At 50.8% G+C, this 17922-nt stretch overlaps 1 protein-coding gene across 3 annotated transcripts in view; it reads left to right on the forward strand.

Annotated features, from left to right (window-relative positions):
* The window catches only part of ece1 (endothelin converting enzyme 1), a 294825-nt gene that overhangs the window by 224267 nt on the left and 52636 nt on the right, over positions 1-17922 (forward strand). For all 3 annotated transcript variants that reach the window (XR_011587618.1, XM_070860115.1, XM_070860114.1), the window contains 2 exons: positions 1930-2072; positions 3856-3970. Coding sequence is in view for 2 of the 3 variants with exons in the window: in XM_070860115.1 (XP_070716216.1) it covers positions 1930-2072; positions 3856-3970 (258 nt within the window). In the remaining variant the exon portion in view is untranslated. The remainder of the gene's footprint in view (positions 1-1929; positions 2073-3855; positions 3971-17922) is intronic.

The raw sequence follows: 17922 nt of genomic DNA on the forward strand, positions 1-17922 counted from the left end.
AACAGTGGGACCAGTGGCAGTGGCACAAAGTGTAAGCTTTTTGCTTGTTCTACATTCTACCCTACGTAAACTAGAGGTCATCCAAAACTCAGCTGCCCGTGTCCTAACTCGCACCAAGTCCCACTCACCCATCACCCCCTGTGCTCGCTGACCTATATTGGCTCCCAGTTAAGCAACGCCTCGATTTCAAAATTCTCATCTTTTTTACAAATCCCTCCATAGCCTCGCCCCTCCCTATCTCTGTAATCTCCTTCAGCCCCACAATCTCCCCCGAGATGTCTGCGTTCCTCTAATTCTGCCCTCTTGAGCATCCCTGATTATAATCGCTTCACCAATGGTGGCCGTGCCTTCAGCTGCCTGGGCCCCAAGCTCTGGAACTCCCTCCCTAAACCTCTCCGCCTCTCTACCTCTCTCTCCTCCTTTAAGACACCCCTTAAAACCTACCTCTTTGGCCAAGCTTTTGGTCACCTCCCCTAATTTCTTCTTATGTGGCTCGATGTCAAATTTATCTGTTTTGTCTTATAACACTGCTGTGAAGCGATTTGGGATGTTTCACTACGTTAAAGGCGCAATATAAATACAAGTTGTTGTTGTTCGAAGTGGCGCTCTGAGTAATTGCTTGCAGTGACTTGAACACGCATGTCGGCTGGAACATTGGCTGCAGCATGACACACAATCACACTGCAGGAGCTGGCCTCATGCTGAAATTTGTAATGTTGGTCCTCTGAGCTGGCTCTCCCCTCCGTGTGCCAGAAAGTGTAAATGGTTGCCTAGACCAGCACTAGAAATCGTTGGCCAGCCACAGGTGTGACCATGGCGACACAGTTTTAGCCGCATAGAAGTATAAAATTCCATGCACATAATACAAGTAAATCTTCTTCATGTGTATATTTACATCGCCTATCATTCAGTAACCAAGTAAAGCACTCACAACGATCAGAAAACACTCGCACACTCTGTTTTTTCTCTAACCATTTTAGTAAACGTACGAAAAGGTTAAAGTTCACATGCATACGCCATGAGAGGGCGTATTGAGATCACATGACCAACGACGGTGTCTATTACTCATTTTTATTTTATTGATCAGAGATCCAATTGGCCACATGGGGCTAGTGGCTAATATATTGGACAACACTGGTCTGGTCTGCCCTCGGTCAGTGTAAGTGGAGCTGGTAAGGGGTAAGCCATATAGGACCGAGATGAGGAGAAATTTTTTCACTCAGAGAATTGTGAACCTGCGGAATTCTCTACCACAGAAAGTTGTTGAGGCCAGTTCGTTGGATATATTCAAAAGGGAGTTAGATGTGGCCCTTAAGACTAAAGGGATCAGTGGGTATGGAGAGAAGGCAGGAATGGGGTCCTGAAGTTGCCCCATGATCATGTTGAATGGTGGTGCAGGCTCACAGGGCCGAATGGCCTGCTCCTGCACCTATTTTCTATGTTTCTATGACCTTTGATTGTTATCGGGAGTCTTTCACCTGCTTAATTCCTTTGCAACTTTTGCTGTCCTTCATCTTTCATTTTTTTTTAAAGAAATTTAATTTGTTCTCAAAACAACAAAACATGGATGACTTTGCTGTTGGGATATGGTCTGATTCCCCCACAGACCTTACCTTCTCCCCTATCCCCCACCCCCAACTTCTTCCAAAGGTTTTGAATTGGAACATTGCACAGAGTGATGTTTAGAACGGATTTGTCTCTAAAATAGTTTCAGAGTCGAGAGTTTTATCTCTGGGTTTTAATAAAGATTTGGCACTTCTTGCTTGCTTGCGGTGTATGGAGCCTATAAATATTAATGCAGTGATGGTTCGTGTTCTGATTCCTAAGCCCACATGAATCGAGTTCGTGCCTCTTAGTCATTCTGGAACATTCTTGTCACCTCTCCCGTGGCCTATTTTTATATAGTAATAATCTCGTTTTCTTTTTCAGGCGTTGGCTCCAGCTGTCGATTGGCTGCCGTTGCTTTCCGTTATCTTCTACCCAGTTGAGCTAAATGACATAGAGCCTGTGGTTGTCTATGCAAAGGAATATCTGCAGAAGGTCTCCGACCTCATTAACTCCACCGATAAATGGTCTGAGTCCATCTCCTTTATCTTTCTTTCTTCCTGTTCTTTTGTGTTTGGTGCATAATAGAAAGATGACGCTCGCGCACTGGTTGCAGCTGCCCGGGATGTGCCCGTTTTAGTGTAATGTGAAGGCACAATAACCAGACGAGGGTAAAGTCAAAGCCTTTGCATTATTTGCAATCGGGAGCTCGCTGTCAAATACCTTCAACTCTTGAGAAATTCTGTCACGAAAAGCATGAAAGATGTACGTTTATAAAGCACTTTGTCACATCATAATGACTGACTTCAAAATGCAGACTGTTGTTCCCCAGGCAAGCATGGCCACCATTTTGTGTCAATCCAGATCCCAGTGGCAGCACTGAGGTGAATGTAATGTATTTGCTTCATGGGTTCTTTGCTTAAGAATTCATAGCAACACATTGCTATTTAAAAACTAATTGGTTTATTAGCAAAAGGTTTAACAAACACACTGCACATTACCAGTTCATCCACCGAGCTCACAACCACCTGTTTCATCATGGATCCCCTGAACCCAACTGGCTGGGGTTTTATTGAGTCTTGTGAACATCATGTGACTGGCCAAGCCACCCACAACTCAACAGCTGCACAAACCTGTGAGGATACTCACCGGTGCATATGTTACTGTGAACGAACAGTTAATCTATTTTAGTGGTACTGGTTGAAAGGCTTACCTACAACCCACGAGAATCACAAGGTATTGCCGTGGGATCTTTAACCTCCACTTGTACCACAGTACCTCAGTTCGATGCCTCATCCAAAGGGCACTGCCTCCAACAATGCAGCACTCATTTTAAGTAATGCATTGATCTGTCTGCCGAGTCTGTGAGCTCTGACTCCAGACGTGGGGCTCTGATCCACAGCCATTATTGCTATCAGCTGAGCCAAGCTGCACCATAACTGGGAGCTCCTTATCTTCCTCCTACAGTCGGCAGTATTTTGGAGCTAAGCTAGGGAGGATCAAATCATTACTGGATTTATCTCCACTTCTTTCTTTACATTACAACACTGACCACGCTTCAAAATACTTCATTGGCTGTAAAGTACTTTGGGACATACTGAGGTTGTAAAAGGTGCTATATAAATGCAAGTTATTTCTCTCTCTCTTTTTCTCTCTCTCTCTCTCTCTCCCTCGCGCTCTCTCTTTCTCTCATTCACTCTCTCACTCTCTTTCACTTTCTCTTTCACTCTGTCTCACTCTCTCTCTCACACTCACTCACTCTCTCACTCACTCTCTTTCACTCACTCACACACTCATCCCTCTCTCCCTTTTCTCTTCCTTTCTCTCTAACTCTCTTTTTCTCTCTCGTTTTCCCTCTATCTCACCCCCTCCCTCACCAACCTTGTTGTTGATCTCCGTATCAACCTTGTTCCTTCACTTGGGTCCCTCTATTTAAGAAGACCGTACTGAGCACTTTATGAAATGCTGCTTGTTGTGGGAATCCTTGGGCCGTTGAATGTTCCACAATCCCCGTGTGTCTGGAACAGTTTCAGCGTAGCACCACCACTCACAGCTTTACTTCTGTTTTGATTTATCATTTGGTGCTTTCAGCAAAACATGAAAACTTTTTTCCCCAAAGGCACTAACTTTGCAATATATTTGGGTTGCCCCTGGTGATTTTAGCGAGTCCTCCTCTCTCACTACCCCAACCCTCACCCAGCACTATGTCTGTCTGTCCCCTGCTTGGTCTTGCTGCTGTGCCGTGTGAATTTATGTTCATGACCCACGTTAACGAAGGGCCGAGAGTGACTCAACTGTTGCTGCTTCCAGCATTCTCAACAACTACATGGTGTGGAATGTGGTGAAGAAAACCGCCTACAATTTAGACCATCGCTTCCAGGACGCCGAGGAGAAGCTCATCATGGCCATGTCCGGAACTAAAAAGGTGAGCAACGAACCTTCAGTACTACAGTACCAAGCACAGCATAATATCGAACCAGTAGTTCTCCATTAGCATTCGTTTAGGCGACTGTTTAAAGATGGAGGACTGGAAATTTGGTTGGAGGCTTCTTCGGACGCTAATGGCGGTGGGGCGGTAAATTTTTGCACCAGAAAATAGTTTGTGATGGCAGCCAAAAAATGTGGTTGCTGCACCCTGAGAGTAGAGCGGAGCATTAAAAGAGGCGTTTCACACTTCTCCAAGGGCGCTAGGTCAGGTGAGCAACTGAAAATCCCCAGCTAAAGAGCCGGCCTCATTGCGCCTTAAGAGAGGCTTCCCAAGGAAAATAAATCGGGTAAAAACATTCCCGATAAATTACTCCACCCCCCCGCCGCCAAATACAGGTGAATCGCAAAAATAACTGAGCAAAATATTCAATTAACTTGCCTTTTCCAATCATTCCTTCCCGTAGCGCCTCGGGACAGCTCTACACGCCAGCTTTGACGAACACCGCCACTACGGGTGCCATTACAACCTAATATCGAAAGGCTGTCGAGACCGGGGCCCATTGCACACCGGCCTGGCGCCACCGGGCGGTACTGCTCAACACCGCCAGCGCGGCTCATTGAATGCGCCAAGCGCCGCGAATGCCAGTGCTCGTGACTCCAACCCCTTTAGCGCTCCTGTTCTGACCCTTTCCAGGGGCGCTAAACGAACTAATTTCCACCCCGTGTTGCCATAAATCCAAGCCACTCCCAATTTGGTTCGATCGCGGAATCATTCGGATCCATTTCTGGTTTTCTTTTTGTTTTTCTCTCTCTGAATTCTGGGTTTGACCAGAAACCTGGACTGGATCAGTGAAGCTGGATGAGAGGGCGGATGTTGCACTAAGTGTTGACTCCGGTGTTTTAACCTTTGGGCCTGGCTGAGATTTTATTGGCTGCGGTCGGTGAGGATTGGGAAGAATTTTCCAACCGAGATGGCGCTGTTTAGACCCAGTTTAGCAATGCCGATGACCTGAGTCACAATCCCAGGTCATTTTGAATTCGCTTCTGGGGGAGGTGACACTTCTCTGTCCTATGGTGGATTTGCTGAAAGTATTTTGTTTTAAACATTATTGAAATCTTATCAGTCTTTTTAAGTTATATAAATGACTGAAATCCAATGTCTGACACATCATGGTGTTTGTGTGTGCGCTTTGTAAAACTGAGTTGGTGGAATTGGCTGCAGTGTGAGGGAGAGAAACAGCAGCAAATCTCACTGGCTTTTTATTTAATGCGCACAAGAAATGTAGACATTTTTATTTTTGAATTCTTGTGTGAATCCCAAACGCTAATAAATGAAAATTATGCAAAAATTACAAGGCTCCCAATTGTGAATAAGAACATAAGAAATAGGAGCAGGAGTAGGCCATTCGGCCCCTCGAGCCTGCTCCGCCATCTAATAAGATCATGGCTGATCTTCGACCTCAACTCCACTTTCCTGCTCCATTCCCATATCCCTTGATTCCCTTAGTATCCAAAAATCTATCGATCTCTGTCTTCAATATACTCAAAGACTGAGCCTCCACAGCTCTTTGGGGTAGAGAATTCCAGAGATTCATCAGCCTCTGAGTGAAGAAATTTCTCCTCATCTCAGTCCGAAATGGCCGACCCCATTATTTTGAGACTGAGAGTCCAGAACCAGGGGTCACAATCTAAGGATAAGGGGCAGGCCATTTAGGACCTAAATGAGGAGAAACTTCTTCACTCAGAGTTGTGAACCTGTGGAATTCTCTACCACAGAAAGTTGTTGAGGGCAGTTCGTTAGATAGATTCAAAAGGGAGTTGGATGTGGCCCTTACGGCTAAAGGGATCAAGGGGTATGGAGAGAAAGCAGGAAAGGGGTACTGAGGTGAATGATCAGCCATGATCTTATTGAATGGTGGTGCAGGCTCGAAGGGCCAAATGGCCTACTCCTGCACATATTTTCTATGTTTCTAGACTCCTCAGCCAAAGGAAACATCCTCCCTGCATCTACCCTGTCGAGCCCTGTAAGAATTTTGTATGTTTCAATGAAATCACCTATCATTCTTCTAAACTCGAGAGAATATAGGCCTAGTCTACTTAATCTCTCCTCATAGGACAATCCCCCCATCCCAGGAATCAGTCTGGTGAACCTTTGTTGCACTCCCTCTATGGCAGGTATATCCTTCCTTACGTAAGGAGACCAAAACTGTACACAACACTCCAGATGTGGTCTCACCAGGGCCCTATATAATTGCTCTTATACTCAAATCTTATACTCTTATACTCAAATCTTATACTCTTATACTCTTATACTCAAATCCTCTTGTAATAAAGGCCAAAAAACCATTTGCTTTCTTAATTGCTTGCTGTACCTGCATGTTAACTATCGGTGATTGGTGTACAAGGACACCCAGGTCCCTCTGAACACCAACATTTCCCAATCTCTCACCATTTAAAAAATACTCTGCTTTTCTATTTTTCCCACCAAAGTGGATGGAATGTTAGCAAAGTGGCATCAGGCAGCTGGGTGTGGGAGCGGATAAAGGTCAGAGGGTAACAACGCCAAGGACCTGAGGCTTCTGCGACCAGCCTGCTCAGACTGCTGCCTGACTGACTACCTTCTGAAAGTTTTTATTTAGATGGACATTTGCTGCAGCTAATTTTTCTGGCAGATTTGGGGATATGTTTACCAAGCGGTGGGACATCTGAGAAATCGGGCAGGATCTGAAACTGCCGGTTCCCTGTGCTATTTTCCGTCAGTGGCGCTCAGACAGGATGTAGGAATTTTGTTAATATGTGCAGTTCCATTTAAATTGCATTTAAAGATTTTTTAAACATTTTTTCTTGGGATGTGGGCATCACTGGCAAGGCCGGCATTTATTGCCCATCCTTAGTTGCTCTCGAAGGTAGTGGTGAGCCACCACCTTGAGACGCTGCAGTTCGTGCGGATAATTGCATAGGATTTCATAGGATATATGGCACAGGCCATTCGGCCCAACTAGTCCATGACCTCTTAGGTCACCCCTCAGCCTTTTTTCAAGAAAAAGAGACCCAGCCTGTTCAACCATTCCTGATATGTATACCCTCTCATTACTGATTATCATTCTTGTAAATCTTCTCTCCGGTGCCTCTATATCCTTTTTATAATATGTCGACCAGAACTGCACGCAGTACTCTTAAGTGTGGTCTAACCAAGGTTCGATACAGGTTTAACATAACTTCTCTCCTGTTTAATTCTATACCTCTAGACATAAACCCGAGTGCTTGGTTTGCTTTTTATGGCCTTGCTAACCTGTGTCGCAACTTTCAGCGATTTGTGTATTTGTATCCGAGATCTCTTTGTTCCTCTACACCACCCAGACTCGCACCCTCCCAGTAATAAGTGACCTCCCTATTCTTCCTACCAAAATATAATACCTCACATTTATCTGTGTTGAACTTCATTTGCCAATTATATGCCCATTCTGCAAGTTTATTAATGTCCTCCTGTAATTTGTTGCAGTCCTCCTCAGTATTGACTATCTCCCCCTCTCCTCCCCCGCCCCCGCCCACTTTGGTCATCTGCAAATTTAGAAATTGGTTGCACGTTTTTGAGTCGTGGGTGAGCCCGAACTCCCTATGTCCCAGAGATTGGGCCCAAGTTTCCACATGATTCGCGCCTGATTTTTAGGAGCAACTGGTGGAGAACGGACTATTTTAGAAATCGCAATTCTCCACATTTTTTTTTCTGCAGTTCTAGTCAGGTAGAACAGTTCTAGTTTAGAACATAATTTTTTCTTCAAAAGGGGGCGTGTCCGGCCACTGACGCCTGATTTGAAAGTTTCCACAGTGAAAACGTACTCCAAACTAAAATAGAATGGCGCCAGTGAAGATTTTTGTAGAACTGAAAAAACTAAAAAATCAGGCGCAGGTTACAAATTAGGCGTCCAGAACGAGGTGGGGGGGGGAGGAGGGGGGGAAGGGAACTCATTAAATTCGACAAAAAATCCTTATTTATACTTCTACAAATATTATACAAGTAAATCCAACCTGAATAAACATTTATAAGCCAAGAAAAGATTAAATAAACCATCTTCCTACCCGTGTGAAAGTGCTTCAGCCAGGGAGAATTCTGCAGCCGTTCGTGCCGCTGAGCGGGGGAGAGAGAGAGAGAGAGAGAGAGAGGGGGAGGGAGAGAGAGAGAGGGGGAGGGGGGGAGAGAGAGAGAGGGGGAGGGGGGGAGAGAGAGAGAGGGAGGGAGAGAGAGAGAGGGGGAGGGGGGAGAGGGAGGGGGGGAGAGAGAGGGAGGGAGGGGGGAGGGAGAGGGAGGGAGGGAGGGAGGGGGAGAGGGAGAGAGGGAGGGAGGGGGAGGTGAGAGGGAGGGAGGGGAGAGAGGGGAGAGGGGGAGGGAGGGGGGGAGAGAGAGGGGGAGGGGGGGAGGGGGAGAGGGGGGGAGAGAGAGGGAGGGGGGGGAGGGGGGGTGAGGGAAGAGAGAGAGCGGGGGGGGGCGGGGAAGAGAGAGAGCGGGGGGGGCGCGGGGAAGAGAGAGAGCGGGGGGGCGGGGAAGAGAGAGAGCGGGGGGGGGGCGGGGAAGAGAGAGAGCGGGGGGGGGGCGGGGAAGAGAGAGAGCGGGGGGGAACAGGAGGTCGGGTCGGGTCAGTCGGGGGGGGGAGCGGGTGTCGGGTCGGGTCAGTCGGGGGGGAGAGCGGGTGTCGGGGGGCGGGGAGCGGGTGTTGGGTCGCGGGGGGGGGAGGGGAGAAGTGGGTGTTGGGTCGGGGGGGAGGGGAGAAGCGGGTGTTGGGTCGGGGGGGGGGGAGGGGAGAAGTGGGTGTTGGGTCGGGGGGAGGGGAGAAGCGGGTGTTGGGTCGGGGGGGGGGGAGAAGCGGGTGTTGGGTCGGGGGGAGAAGCGGGTGTTGGGCCGGGGGAGGGGTGAGAAGCGGGTGTTGGGTCGTGTGGGGGGGGGGAGAAGCGGGTGTTGGGTCCGGGGGGGGGAGAAGCGGGTGTTGGGTCGGGGGGGGGGGGGGGAGAAGCGGGTGTTGGGTCGGGGGGGGGAGAAGCGGGTGTTGGGTCGGGGGGGGGGGGAGAAGCGGGTGTTGGGTCGGGGGGGGGGGAGAAGCGGGTGTTGAGTCGGGGGGGGGAGAAGCGGGTGTTGGGTCGGGGGGGGGAGAAGCGGGTGTTGGGTCGGGGGGGGGGAGAAGCGGGTGTTGGGTCGGGTGGGCGGGGGGAGAAGCGGGTGTTGGGTGGGGGGGGGAGAAGCGGGTGTTGGGTGGGGGGGGAGAGAAGCGGGTGTTGGGTGGGGGGGGGGGAGAAGCGGGTGTTGGGTCGGGGGGGGGGGAGAAGCGGGTGTTGGGTCGGGGGGGGGGAGAAGCGGGTGTTGGGTCGGGGGGGGGAGAAGCGGGTGTTGGGGGGGGGGGAGAAGCGGGTGTTGGGGGGGGGAGAAGCGGGTGTTGGGGGGGGGAGAAGCGGGTGTTGGGGGGGGGGAGAAGCGGGTGTTGGGGGGGAGAAGCGGGTGTTGGGGGGGAGAAGCGGGTGTTGGGGGGGGGAGGGGAGAAGCGGGTGTTGGGGGGGGGGGAGAAGCGGGTGTTGGGTCGGGGGGGGAGGGGAGAAGCGGGTGTTGGGGGGGGAGAAGCGGGTGTTGGGGGGGGGAGAAGCGGGTGTTGGGGGGGGAGAAGCGGGTGTTGGGGGGGGGAGAAGCGGGTGTTGGGGGGGGGAGAAGCGGGTGTTGGGGGGGGGAGAAGCGGGTGTTGGGGGGGGGGAGAAGCGGGTGTTGGGGGGTGGAGAAGCGGGTGTTGGGGGGGGGGAGAAGCGGGTGTTGGGTCGGGGGGGGAGAAGCGGGTGTTGGGTCGGGGGGGGGTGGAGAAGCGGGTGTTGGGTCGGGGGGGGGAGAAGCGGGTGTTGGGTCGGGGGGGGGTGGAGAAGCGGGTGTTGGGTTGGGGGGGGGAGAAGCGGGTGTTGGGTCGGGGTGGGGGGAGAAGCGGGTGTTGGGTCGGGGGGAGGGGAGAAGCGGGTGCTGGGTCGGGGGGGGGGGAGGGGAGAAGCGGGTGTTGGGTCGGGGGGGGGAGAAGCGGGTGTTGGGTCGGGGGGGGGGGAGAAGCGGGTGTTGGGTCGGGGGGGGGAGAAGCGGGTGTTGGGTCGGGGGGAGGGGAGAAGCGGGTGCTGGGTCGGGGGGGGGGGAGGGGAGAAGCGGGTGTTGGGGGGGGGAGAAGCGGGTGTTGGGGGGGGGGAGAAGCGGGTGTTGGGTCGGGGGGGGGGGTGGGGAGAAGCGGGTGTTGGGTCGGGGGGGGGGGAAGAAGCGGGTGTTGGGTCGGGGGGGGGGAGAAGCGGGTGTTGGGTCGGGGGGGGGGGTGGGGAGAAGCGGGTGTTGGGTCGGGGGGGGGGGGAAGAAGCGGGTGTTGGGTCGGGGGGGGAGAAGCGGGTGTAGGGTCGGGGGGGGGGGAGAAGCGGGTGTTGGGTGGGGGGGGGAGAAGCGGGTGTTGGGTGGGGGGGAGAGAAGCGGGTGTTGGGTCGGGGGGGGGGGAGAAGCGGGTGTCGGGGGGGGGAGAAGCGGGTGTTGGGTCGGGGGGGGGGAGAAGCGGGTGTTGGGTCGGGGGGGGGAGAAGCGGGTGTTGGGTCGGGGGGGGGGAGACACGGGTGTTGGGTCGGGGGGGGGGGAGAAGCGGGTGTCGGGGGGGGGGATGGTGAAGCGGGTGTCGGGTCGGGGGGGGGAGAAGCGGGTGTTGGGTCGGGTGGGGGGGAGAAGCGGGTGTTGGGTCGGGGGGGGTGGAGAAGCGGGTGTTGGGTCGGGGGGGGGGGAGAAGCGGGTGGTGGGTCGGGGGGGGGGGGCGGGGAGGAGAAGCGGGTGTGGGGGCGGGGGTAGAAGCGGGTGTTGGGTGGGGGGGGGAAGCGGGTGTTGGGTCGGGGGGGGGAGAAGCGGGTGTCGGGGGGCGGGGGGGGAAGCGGATGTCGGGGGGGGGGGTGGTGAAGCGGGTGTCGGGTAGGGGGTGGGGGAGCGGGTCTCGGGTCGGGTCTGGTCGTCGCGGGTGTCGGGGCGGGGAGCGGATCTCGGGTTGGGTCGGGGCAGGGGGGGGGGGAGCGGGTCTCGGGTCTGGTCTGCGGGGGGGGGAGCGGGTCTCGGTTCTGGTCGGCGGGGGGTGGGGGGGGGGGAGCGGGTGTCGGGTCTGGTCGGCGGGGGGTGGGAGGAGCCTTATTCACGCAGACCCAGTGAGGCCATTGGGCCAGGGCTAGGGGCTGCGTGCTTCGGGCCCCTCCCACACAGTTCGGCGCCTGTAGCGCGCATGTGCAGAGGTCCCAGCACTGTTTTCAGCGCCGGGACCTGGCTCCGCCCCCCCCCCCCACAGCTCGTGCTGGCTGCGCCAAGGGCCACAGGACTTGTAAGTCGGTGGAGAATACCGAGGATTTTTTTCGGCGCGAAAAACGGGCGTCCAGCTCGGAGGGGCGCCCGTTTTTTTTCTTGTGGAAACTTGGGCCCAAAGTGTTTTCACTTTCACAGATGACGAGATAAATTTGTAGTGCGTCCAGGGAATGAACAGAGAGTTGTCAGTTTATTTTAGCTACTGGTCCTCCTGTGCTTTTAAGTGATCCTCCTCAAAAAGCATCAGGATAACCCCTATGTAAAAGTCGGAAGCCAGGTGGTGAAGAATAGAGTAATAGAGCCTAGTCTTTAATTGCTTACAAATCTCTATTCACAGAGACACACATTACATACTGTGTACCGCCAAGCAATGTTACCCATAACTTTTTTTGGGTGCACAACCCCTTTAAGGAGCTGCCCATTCAAATTATCGTGCATGCTCATTTTTTTCACATTTTAAAGCCGTTGAATATCCTGCACGGGCCCTCCAGATCGCTGCACGGTCACGTAGCACAATGGGAACATTGCCGCCAAAATAAAGTTGTAACCCTTCCCCAGCACACTCCCATATATATAAGAATATAACAACATAAGAAATAGGAGCAGGAGTAGGCCATTTGGCCCCTCGAGCCTGCTCCGCCATTCAATAAGATCATGGCTGATCTGATCTTGGCCTCAATTCCACTTCCCCGCCCGCTCCCCATAAGCCTTGACTCCCTTATCGTTCAAAAATCTGTTTATCTCCACCTTAAATATATTCAATGACCCAGCCTCCACAGCTCTCTGGGGTAGAGAATTCCAAAGATTCACGACCCTCAGAGAGAAGAAATTCCTCCTCATCTCCGTCCTAAATGGGCGACCCCTTATTCTGAAACTATGGCCCCCAGTTCTAGATTCCCCCACAAGGGGAAACATCCTCTCTGCATCTACCATGTCAAGCCCTCTCAGAATATGAGTGGAAGAGAGTCCCCAATTCATTCCCTGAATATAATTAACACTCCAGTACAAGTAACACCCTAGACTTTCAGTTTAACTGCCAAACACATTTATTAAACAGTTAAGGAACATACATAGAGCAGTATCATTTTTACACTGGCAATTAAGCCTAGCTAGCTCCTCAAGTCAAAATTAATAAATAGTTCACAACAGCTGCACCACATATAAGCAATATTCCTAAATACCTGCATTCCTTTCTTTTCCCACCATCGACTGAAGCTGTCTGGCCTGACCAGTTCTGTTTGAAGACTCAAACAGACTTGCCAATTTGAACAAGGCAAGTTAATAACTATGGTATTAACAGCACAGAAACTGTCCATTCGGCCAAACAGGTCTGTGCCGGTGTTTATGCTCCACACGAGCCTCCTCCCACCCCTCTTCATACAACCCCATCAACGTATCATTCTATCCTTTTCTCCCTCATGTGTTCATCCAGCTTCTCCTTAAATGCACTTGTGCTATTTGCCTCAACCACTCCTTGTGTAGAAAGTTCCACATTCCCGACACTCTCTGGGTAAAGAATTATTGATGGCTATCTTATATTTATGACCCCTAGTTCTGGTCTCCCACGCAAGTGAAAACATCTTCTCTACGTCTACCCTATCAAACCCCTTCAAAGGGCTCCATTTTCCCCAATGCCATTTTTTGGTGTATTTGAAGAGTTACGCCCATTTTATTTAGGCCCCACTACGCCCCAAAAAAAGTTGAAAGTTTCCCGGTTTTAACTTGTGAATGTGGCCCGGCGCACATTGTCCTTAAGCTCTGTGGGTGGAGCCTAAGATGTGCGGCAACAAGATCGGGTTGCCAGGGTAACAAGGGACACACTGCGGGCTGCGGCTGGAAAGTGCAACATACAACACGTTCTGGCCAGCTCACAGCAACCTGCACAAGCACCTTACACATTGCAGCTATTTGAGGCAGCAGCTTACCAACATGAAAATATTAACGTCTTTGTGCTAAAAGTCTATCCTGTAAACTGAATTGGAAAGGCCCCCCTCCCATCAGCTTCCCCCCAGGAGCCGGTGCCCGGAGCCACTCCTAGCCCGGGCCGAAAGGCCTCCCCCCGCCCCCCCCCCCCGCACCCCCGGTGTCGCACCTAGCCCACGCTGAAAGGGTGGATAGACCAGACCAAAAGCCCATATCAAAGTGAATTCGATTCATTAGAGATTAAAGCCAAAAGAGAGATTGTTAGAGTAATGGAGTTGTATTACAGAACCCGTAAATAAAAGAGGAATCTGTAGATAAATCAAGGGATTAGAGTCAGAATAATAGAGGTTATAATTACCCCCTCTCTCTCCCGCTGCTGTCCGGGCCGTGGAGCTGGATCTCTGAGCTGATTCTCTTACCTGTGCTGATTTTGTTAACTGTCCAGAAGGTTTTTCAGAGCGGACACATTCGCCGTATTAAGAACAATCGGAGCTGGCCAGAATTGGCGCGGGTGGCAGGTTACGGCCCAATGAGGTAAAGAAAATCGTAGCCTAAACAAATCGTAACTAAGCGAATTACGCTGGCGCAGAAACTTTGGGGAAACTTGAAGATTTTAATTTACTCCAAAGAAAACGGTGCATGCCAAAAAAAAAAGTGCAGATAATTGGGGAAAATTGAGCCCATTATCTTAAAGATCTCTTATCGAGTCACCCCGTCAGCCTCCGTTTTCTAGCCTGTTCATCTTTTCCTGATGGAAATAACCTCTCAGTTCTGGTAGCATTCCAGTAAATCTTTTTTGCACCTTCATAATATGGGTTAATTAATTATTTAAGTAACAAACTTGTTAATTTTTTTTTGACGTGCCAATCAAATATTTGAACAAATCTCAAGATGTTTGTATTTGAATTGAATGGCTTGCTCCGTCCCTCGTGGTCTGAGACAGACTGACCACTTATGTTGGCAGGGACCTGTTTCTGTGCTGTAAATACTGTGCACGATGTAACCATTGTATCCAGTTAGGCTGGGTTGTGATTTCTGGAAATGAAGCTTGTTTTTAACCCCTTGTACCCTGACAAAATTTAAAGAAGCCAGCCGTAGACTAAATTACAGCCGTCACTAAAACATGATCATGTATACTTGAAGTAACGGTGCCCATTCCTGGATCCTTTTTATATAGATCACGATCTTTGCATGCGGTTGTCCTGATCGAGGACGCTAACGTTGGTGCGTCTATCCTCCCAGGAGATTGCAGGATCTTGCGGAGACATCGTTGGTGGTATTTCTCCAGCGATTTGAGGTGTCTACTGTACATGGTCCACGTCTCTGAGCCATGCAGGAGGGCGGGTGTCACTACAGCCCTGTAGACAATGAGCCACACTCTCAAAGCCTCCCTGATAAAGTGCAACATCCCCACCGACCCCTGGGAGTTCCCGGCCAAAGACCACTCTAAGTGGAGGAAGAGCATCCGGGAGGGCGCTGAGCACCTCGAGTCTCATCACCGAGAGCATGCAGAAACCAAGCGCAGGCAGCGGAAAGAGCGTGCGACAAACCTGTCCCACCCACCCTTTCCCTCAACGACTATCTGTCCCACCTGTGACAGCGACTGTAATTCCCATATTGGACTGTTCCATCACCTAAGAACTCACTTTTAGAGTGGAAGCAAGTCTTTCTCGATTTCGAGGGACTGCCTATGATGATGAGAGAACACCTATGCTACCTGTGTAGTTTACATGCACTGACAGTGATGCTGCAACTGGGAGAAGAGGCTGTAGCAGCATTGACATGTTGCACACCCATATATACAGGAAGAGAGGGCAACAGCAGTGGGAGCACATGGCACACATGTAGATATACAGGGAGCAGCAATAGAGACACATGACACACCCATACTTGGGCAGGAAGGGAAGAGGCAATAGCGGGGGCCCATGGCAGGGAAAGGACACACGCTGAGCATTTCAGTCTGACTCTCGACTCCTCCGAATCCAGGCCCTGCACAGTCCTGGATTCCTATATCAAGCAAAGACATAAGACAATGAGAAGAAGAAAAAGTGGTTGAATCTATCTCGCCTAGCATGGCTTACACCCTCAGATCGTAGGGAGCCCCCCCCCCCCCGATTGCAAGACCCACCCTGATTACGGGAATCCCCTCTGACTGCGGGAACCCCCCCGATTGCAGGAATCCCCCCCCCTCCTCTGATTGCGGGAACCCCGTCATGCCAGCTCTATGCTGTTTTGACAGCTCCTGTACACTTGGAAACTGTAGAACGTGGGCTAGTTTGAGCATGTGTTGTTACCCGGGAATAATGAGAGAATTTTACTATAATACAAAAAATAAAGGCTGTACCAAGATTAGGCAAAGCTTTAAACCCACTTTGCATGTTTTTATTCAAACAAGTTCTCTTCCATAGAAACGTTTCTGGTGAGAGCTTGAATCCAGGGCTCTGATGTACAAAGCCGATAGGAAAGGAATGCTGTCTGATTAGACTGTAAGACATGTTTCTCGAACGCACCAAGGCTTTTGTTCAAATAAGAATTCTGTCTCTCGAGCAGGGGGCTGAGGGCACTGCCTCAATATCTCCACACTTTTAGAAACCACAAAGGATGGTCTTTGCACAGATTCTTAGCATTAATATTTTGACTGATTCTGGGGCTATATCAGGGATTCAACTGAGCTATGTATCAGGTGAAAGCAAAAGATTTGCAAATGATTAATCGTAAAAAAATCTTGAATCTTACACCACAGAGGGAGGCCAAATGGCCTCCCTCTGTGGTGTAAGATTCAAGATTTTTTATGATAATCAATTAGTCCCACTCCCTCCGCCCTTTCCCCACAGCTCTGCACATTTTTTTTTCCTTTTCAAGTATGTCCACTTTTAGTTTTATGATGCTTCATCAGACTGTAACAGGGAGCACGAAGAGAACAAGGAGCACGACACGTCTCCCGATAAATTCTTAAACAAATGGCAAATTCAAACCCTGTGTTTTTGGTCCGAGTAAATCAAGCAGCTAGAGGGTTAATGCGTGGCTGCGCTATGTGATTGAAAGCCATTTGCAGCTAATATCTGCGGGTTAATCAGAGAGTCGGCCACAGGCTTCCTTGAAAGAGTCATGTGAGTAACATGCTGTAACTATTTGGACCAGGAGCCTTGAAATCGCAGGATGCCATCTCTCCTTCCGCCGTCAGATCTCGGCTGACCCGATGACCTCTGCCCCCTGGGTTAAAGACTCACGGGGCACCACTTTTGTGCCAAGGTTCCGGAAGCTGAAAGAGGCCGGGTTGTCCCATTTGCTTCGTGTTTGTGCTGGTAGATAAACATTCGGAAATGCCAATGACCAGCCAACACGGCACGCCGCATTCTAAACAATCAGATCAAATGATTTCTTCATTTCTGAAAAATCCTATTTCGCGATCGTAAACAAGATGCTTAACCCTTTACGTGCTCATCCCAGCACTTGCTTAACTGGTGAGGTGGGGGCAGGGAGCACAAGCGAGTGTAACTTACCAGCCCCCCCCGATCCCTTTAAATCTTGACAGCGTTATCAGAGGAAATGGTACGAGGGATTGACAGAGCTGGAGTTTCAAAGGGAGCAGAATTATTATCCACTGTTTATCGCTGCAGGGATTGCGGCATCTAAACAGTTTATGTTCCCTCATCTCCCACACAGTTCCGCTCGGTAACAACTCCAGCTGCTCCCTAGACACCAACGTCAGCACTGTTGCAGATTATCCGCCCCCACCCCCCACCTCCCCCGGTCCTGGGGGGCACCAGTTCTAATGTGGGTGCTCGGTGCAAAATTTAAATAATTCTTCCTAATGAAGGGAGGAAACAGAGATGCGCAAACAGACGATTCTTCACAGTTCAACAGCACTTAGAACATAATAAATAGGAGCAGTAGTTGGCCATAGGGCCCCTCGAGCCTGCTCCACCATTCAATACGATCATGGCCTAAGGGAATCGAGAGACTGCATAAAACGCACAAGCTCCCTCGACAAGTTATCATCTTCCACTTTCTAGTACTTGGTTTTCTCCCCTCCTCTCCTGATGATGCTGACTAGAGGCAGTGCTGGGTCTCACCGATGATGCTGGCTCGGGGTAGAAACATAGAAAGTAGGTGCAGGGTAGGCCGTTCGAGCCTGCACCATCGTTCAATAAGATCATGGCTGATCGTTCACCTCAGTACCCCTTTCCTGCTTTCTCTCCGTACCCCTTGATCCCTTTAGCCGTAAGGGCCATATCTAACTCTCTCTTGAATATATCCAATGAACTGGCATCAACAACTCTCTGCGGTAGGGAATTCCACAGGTTAACAACTCTCTGAGTGAAGAAGTTTCTCCTCATCTGAGTCCTAAATGGCTTACTTCTTATCCTTACACTATGTCCTCTGGTTCTGGACTTCCCCAACATCGTGAACATTCTTCCTGCATCTAACCTGTCCAGTCCCATCAGAATTTTATATGTTTCTATGAGATCCCCTCTCATCCTTCTAAACTCCAGTGAATACAGGCCTAGTCGATCCGGTCTCTCCTCATATGTCAGTCCTGCCATCCCGGGAATCAGTCTGGTGAACCTTCGCTGCATTCTCTCAATAGCAAGAATGTCCTTCCTCAGATTAGGAGTCTAAAACTGCACACAATATTCAAGGTGTGGTCTCACCAAGGCCCTGTACAACTGCAGTAAGACCTCCCTGCTCCTGTA

Source organism: Pristiophorus japonicus, chromosome 18 (assembly GCF_044704955.1).
Source record: "Pristiophorus japonicus isolate sPriJap1 chromosome 18, sPriJap1.hap1, whole genome shotgun sequence".
Taxonomy (NCBI): Eukaryota; Metazoa; Chordata; class Chondrichthyes; family Pristiophoridae; genus Pristiophorus; species Pristiophorus japonicus.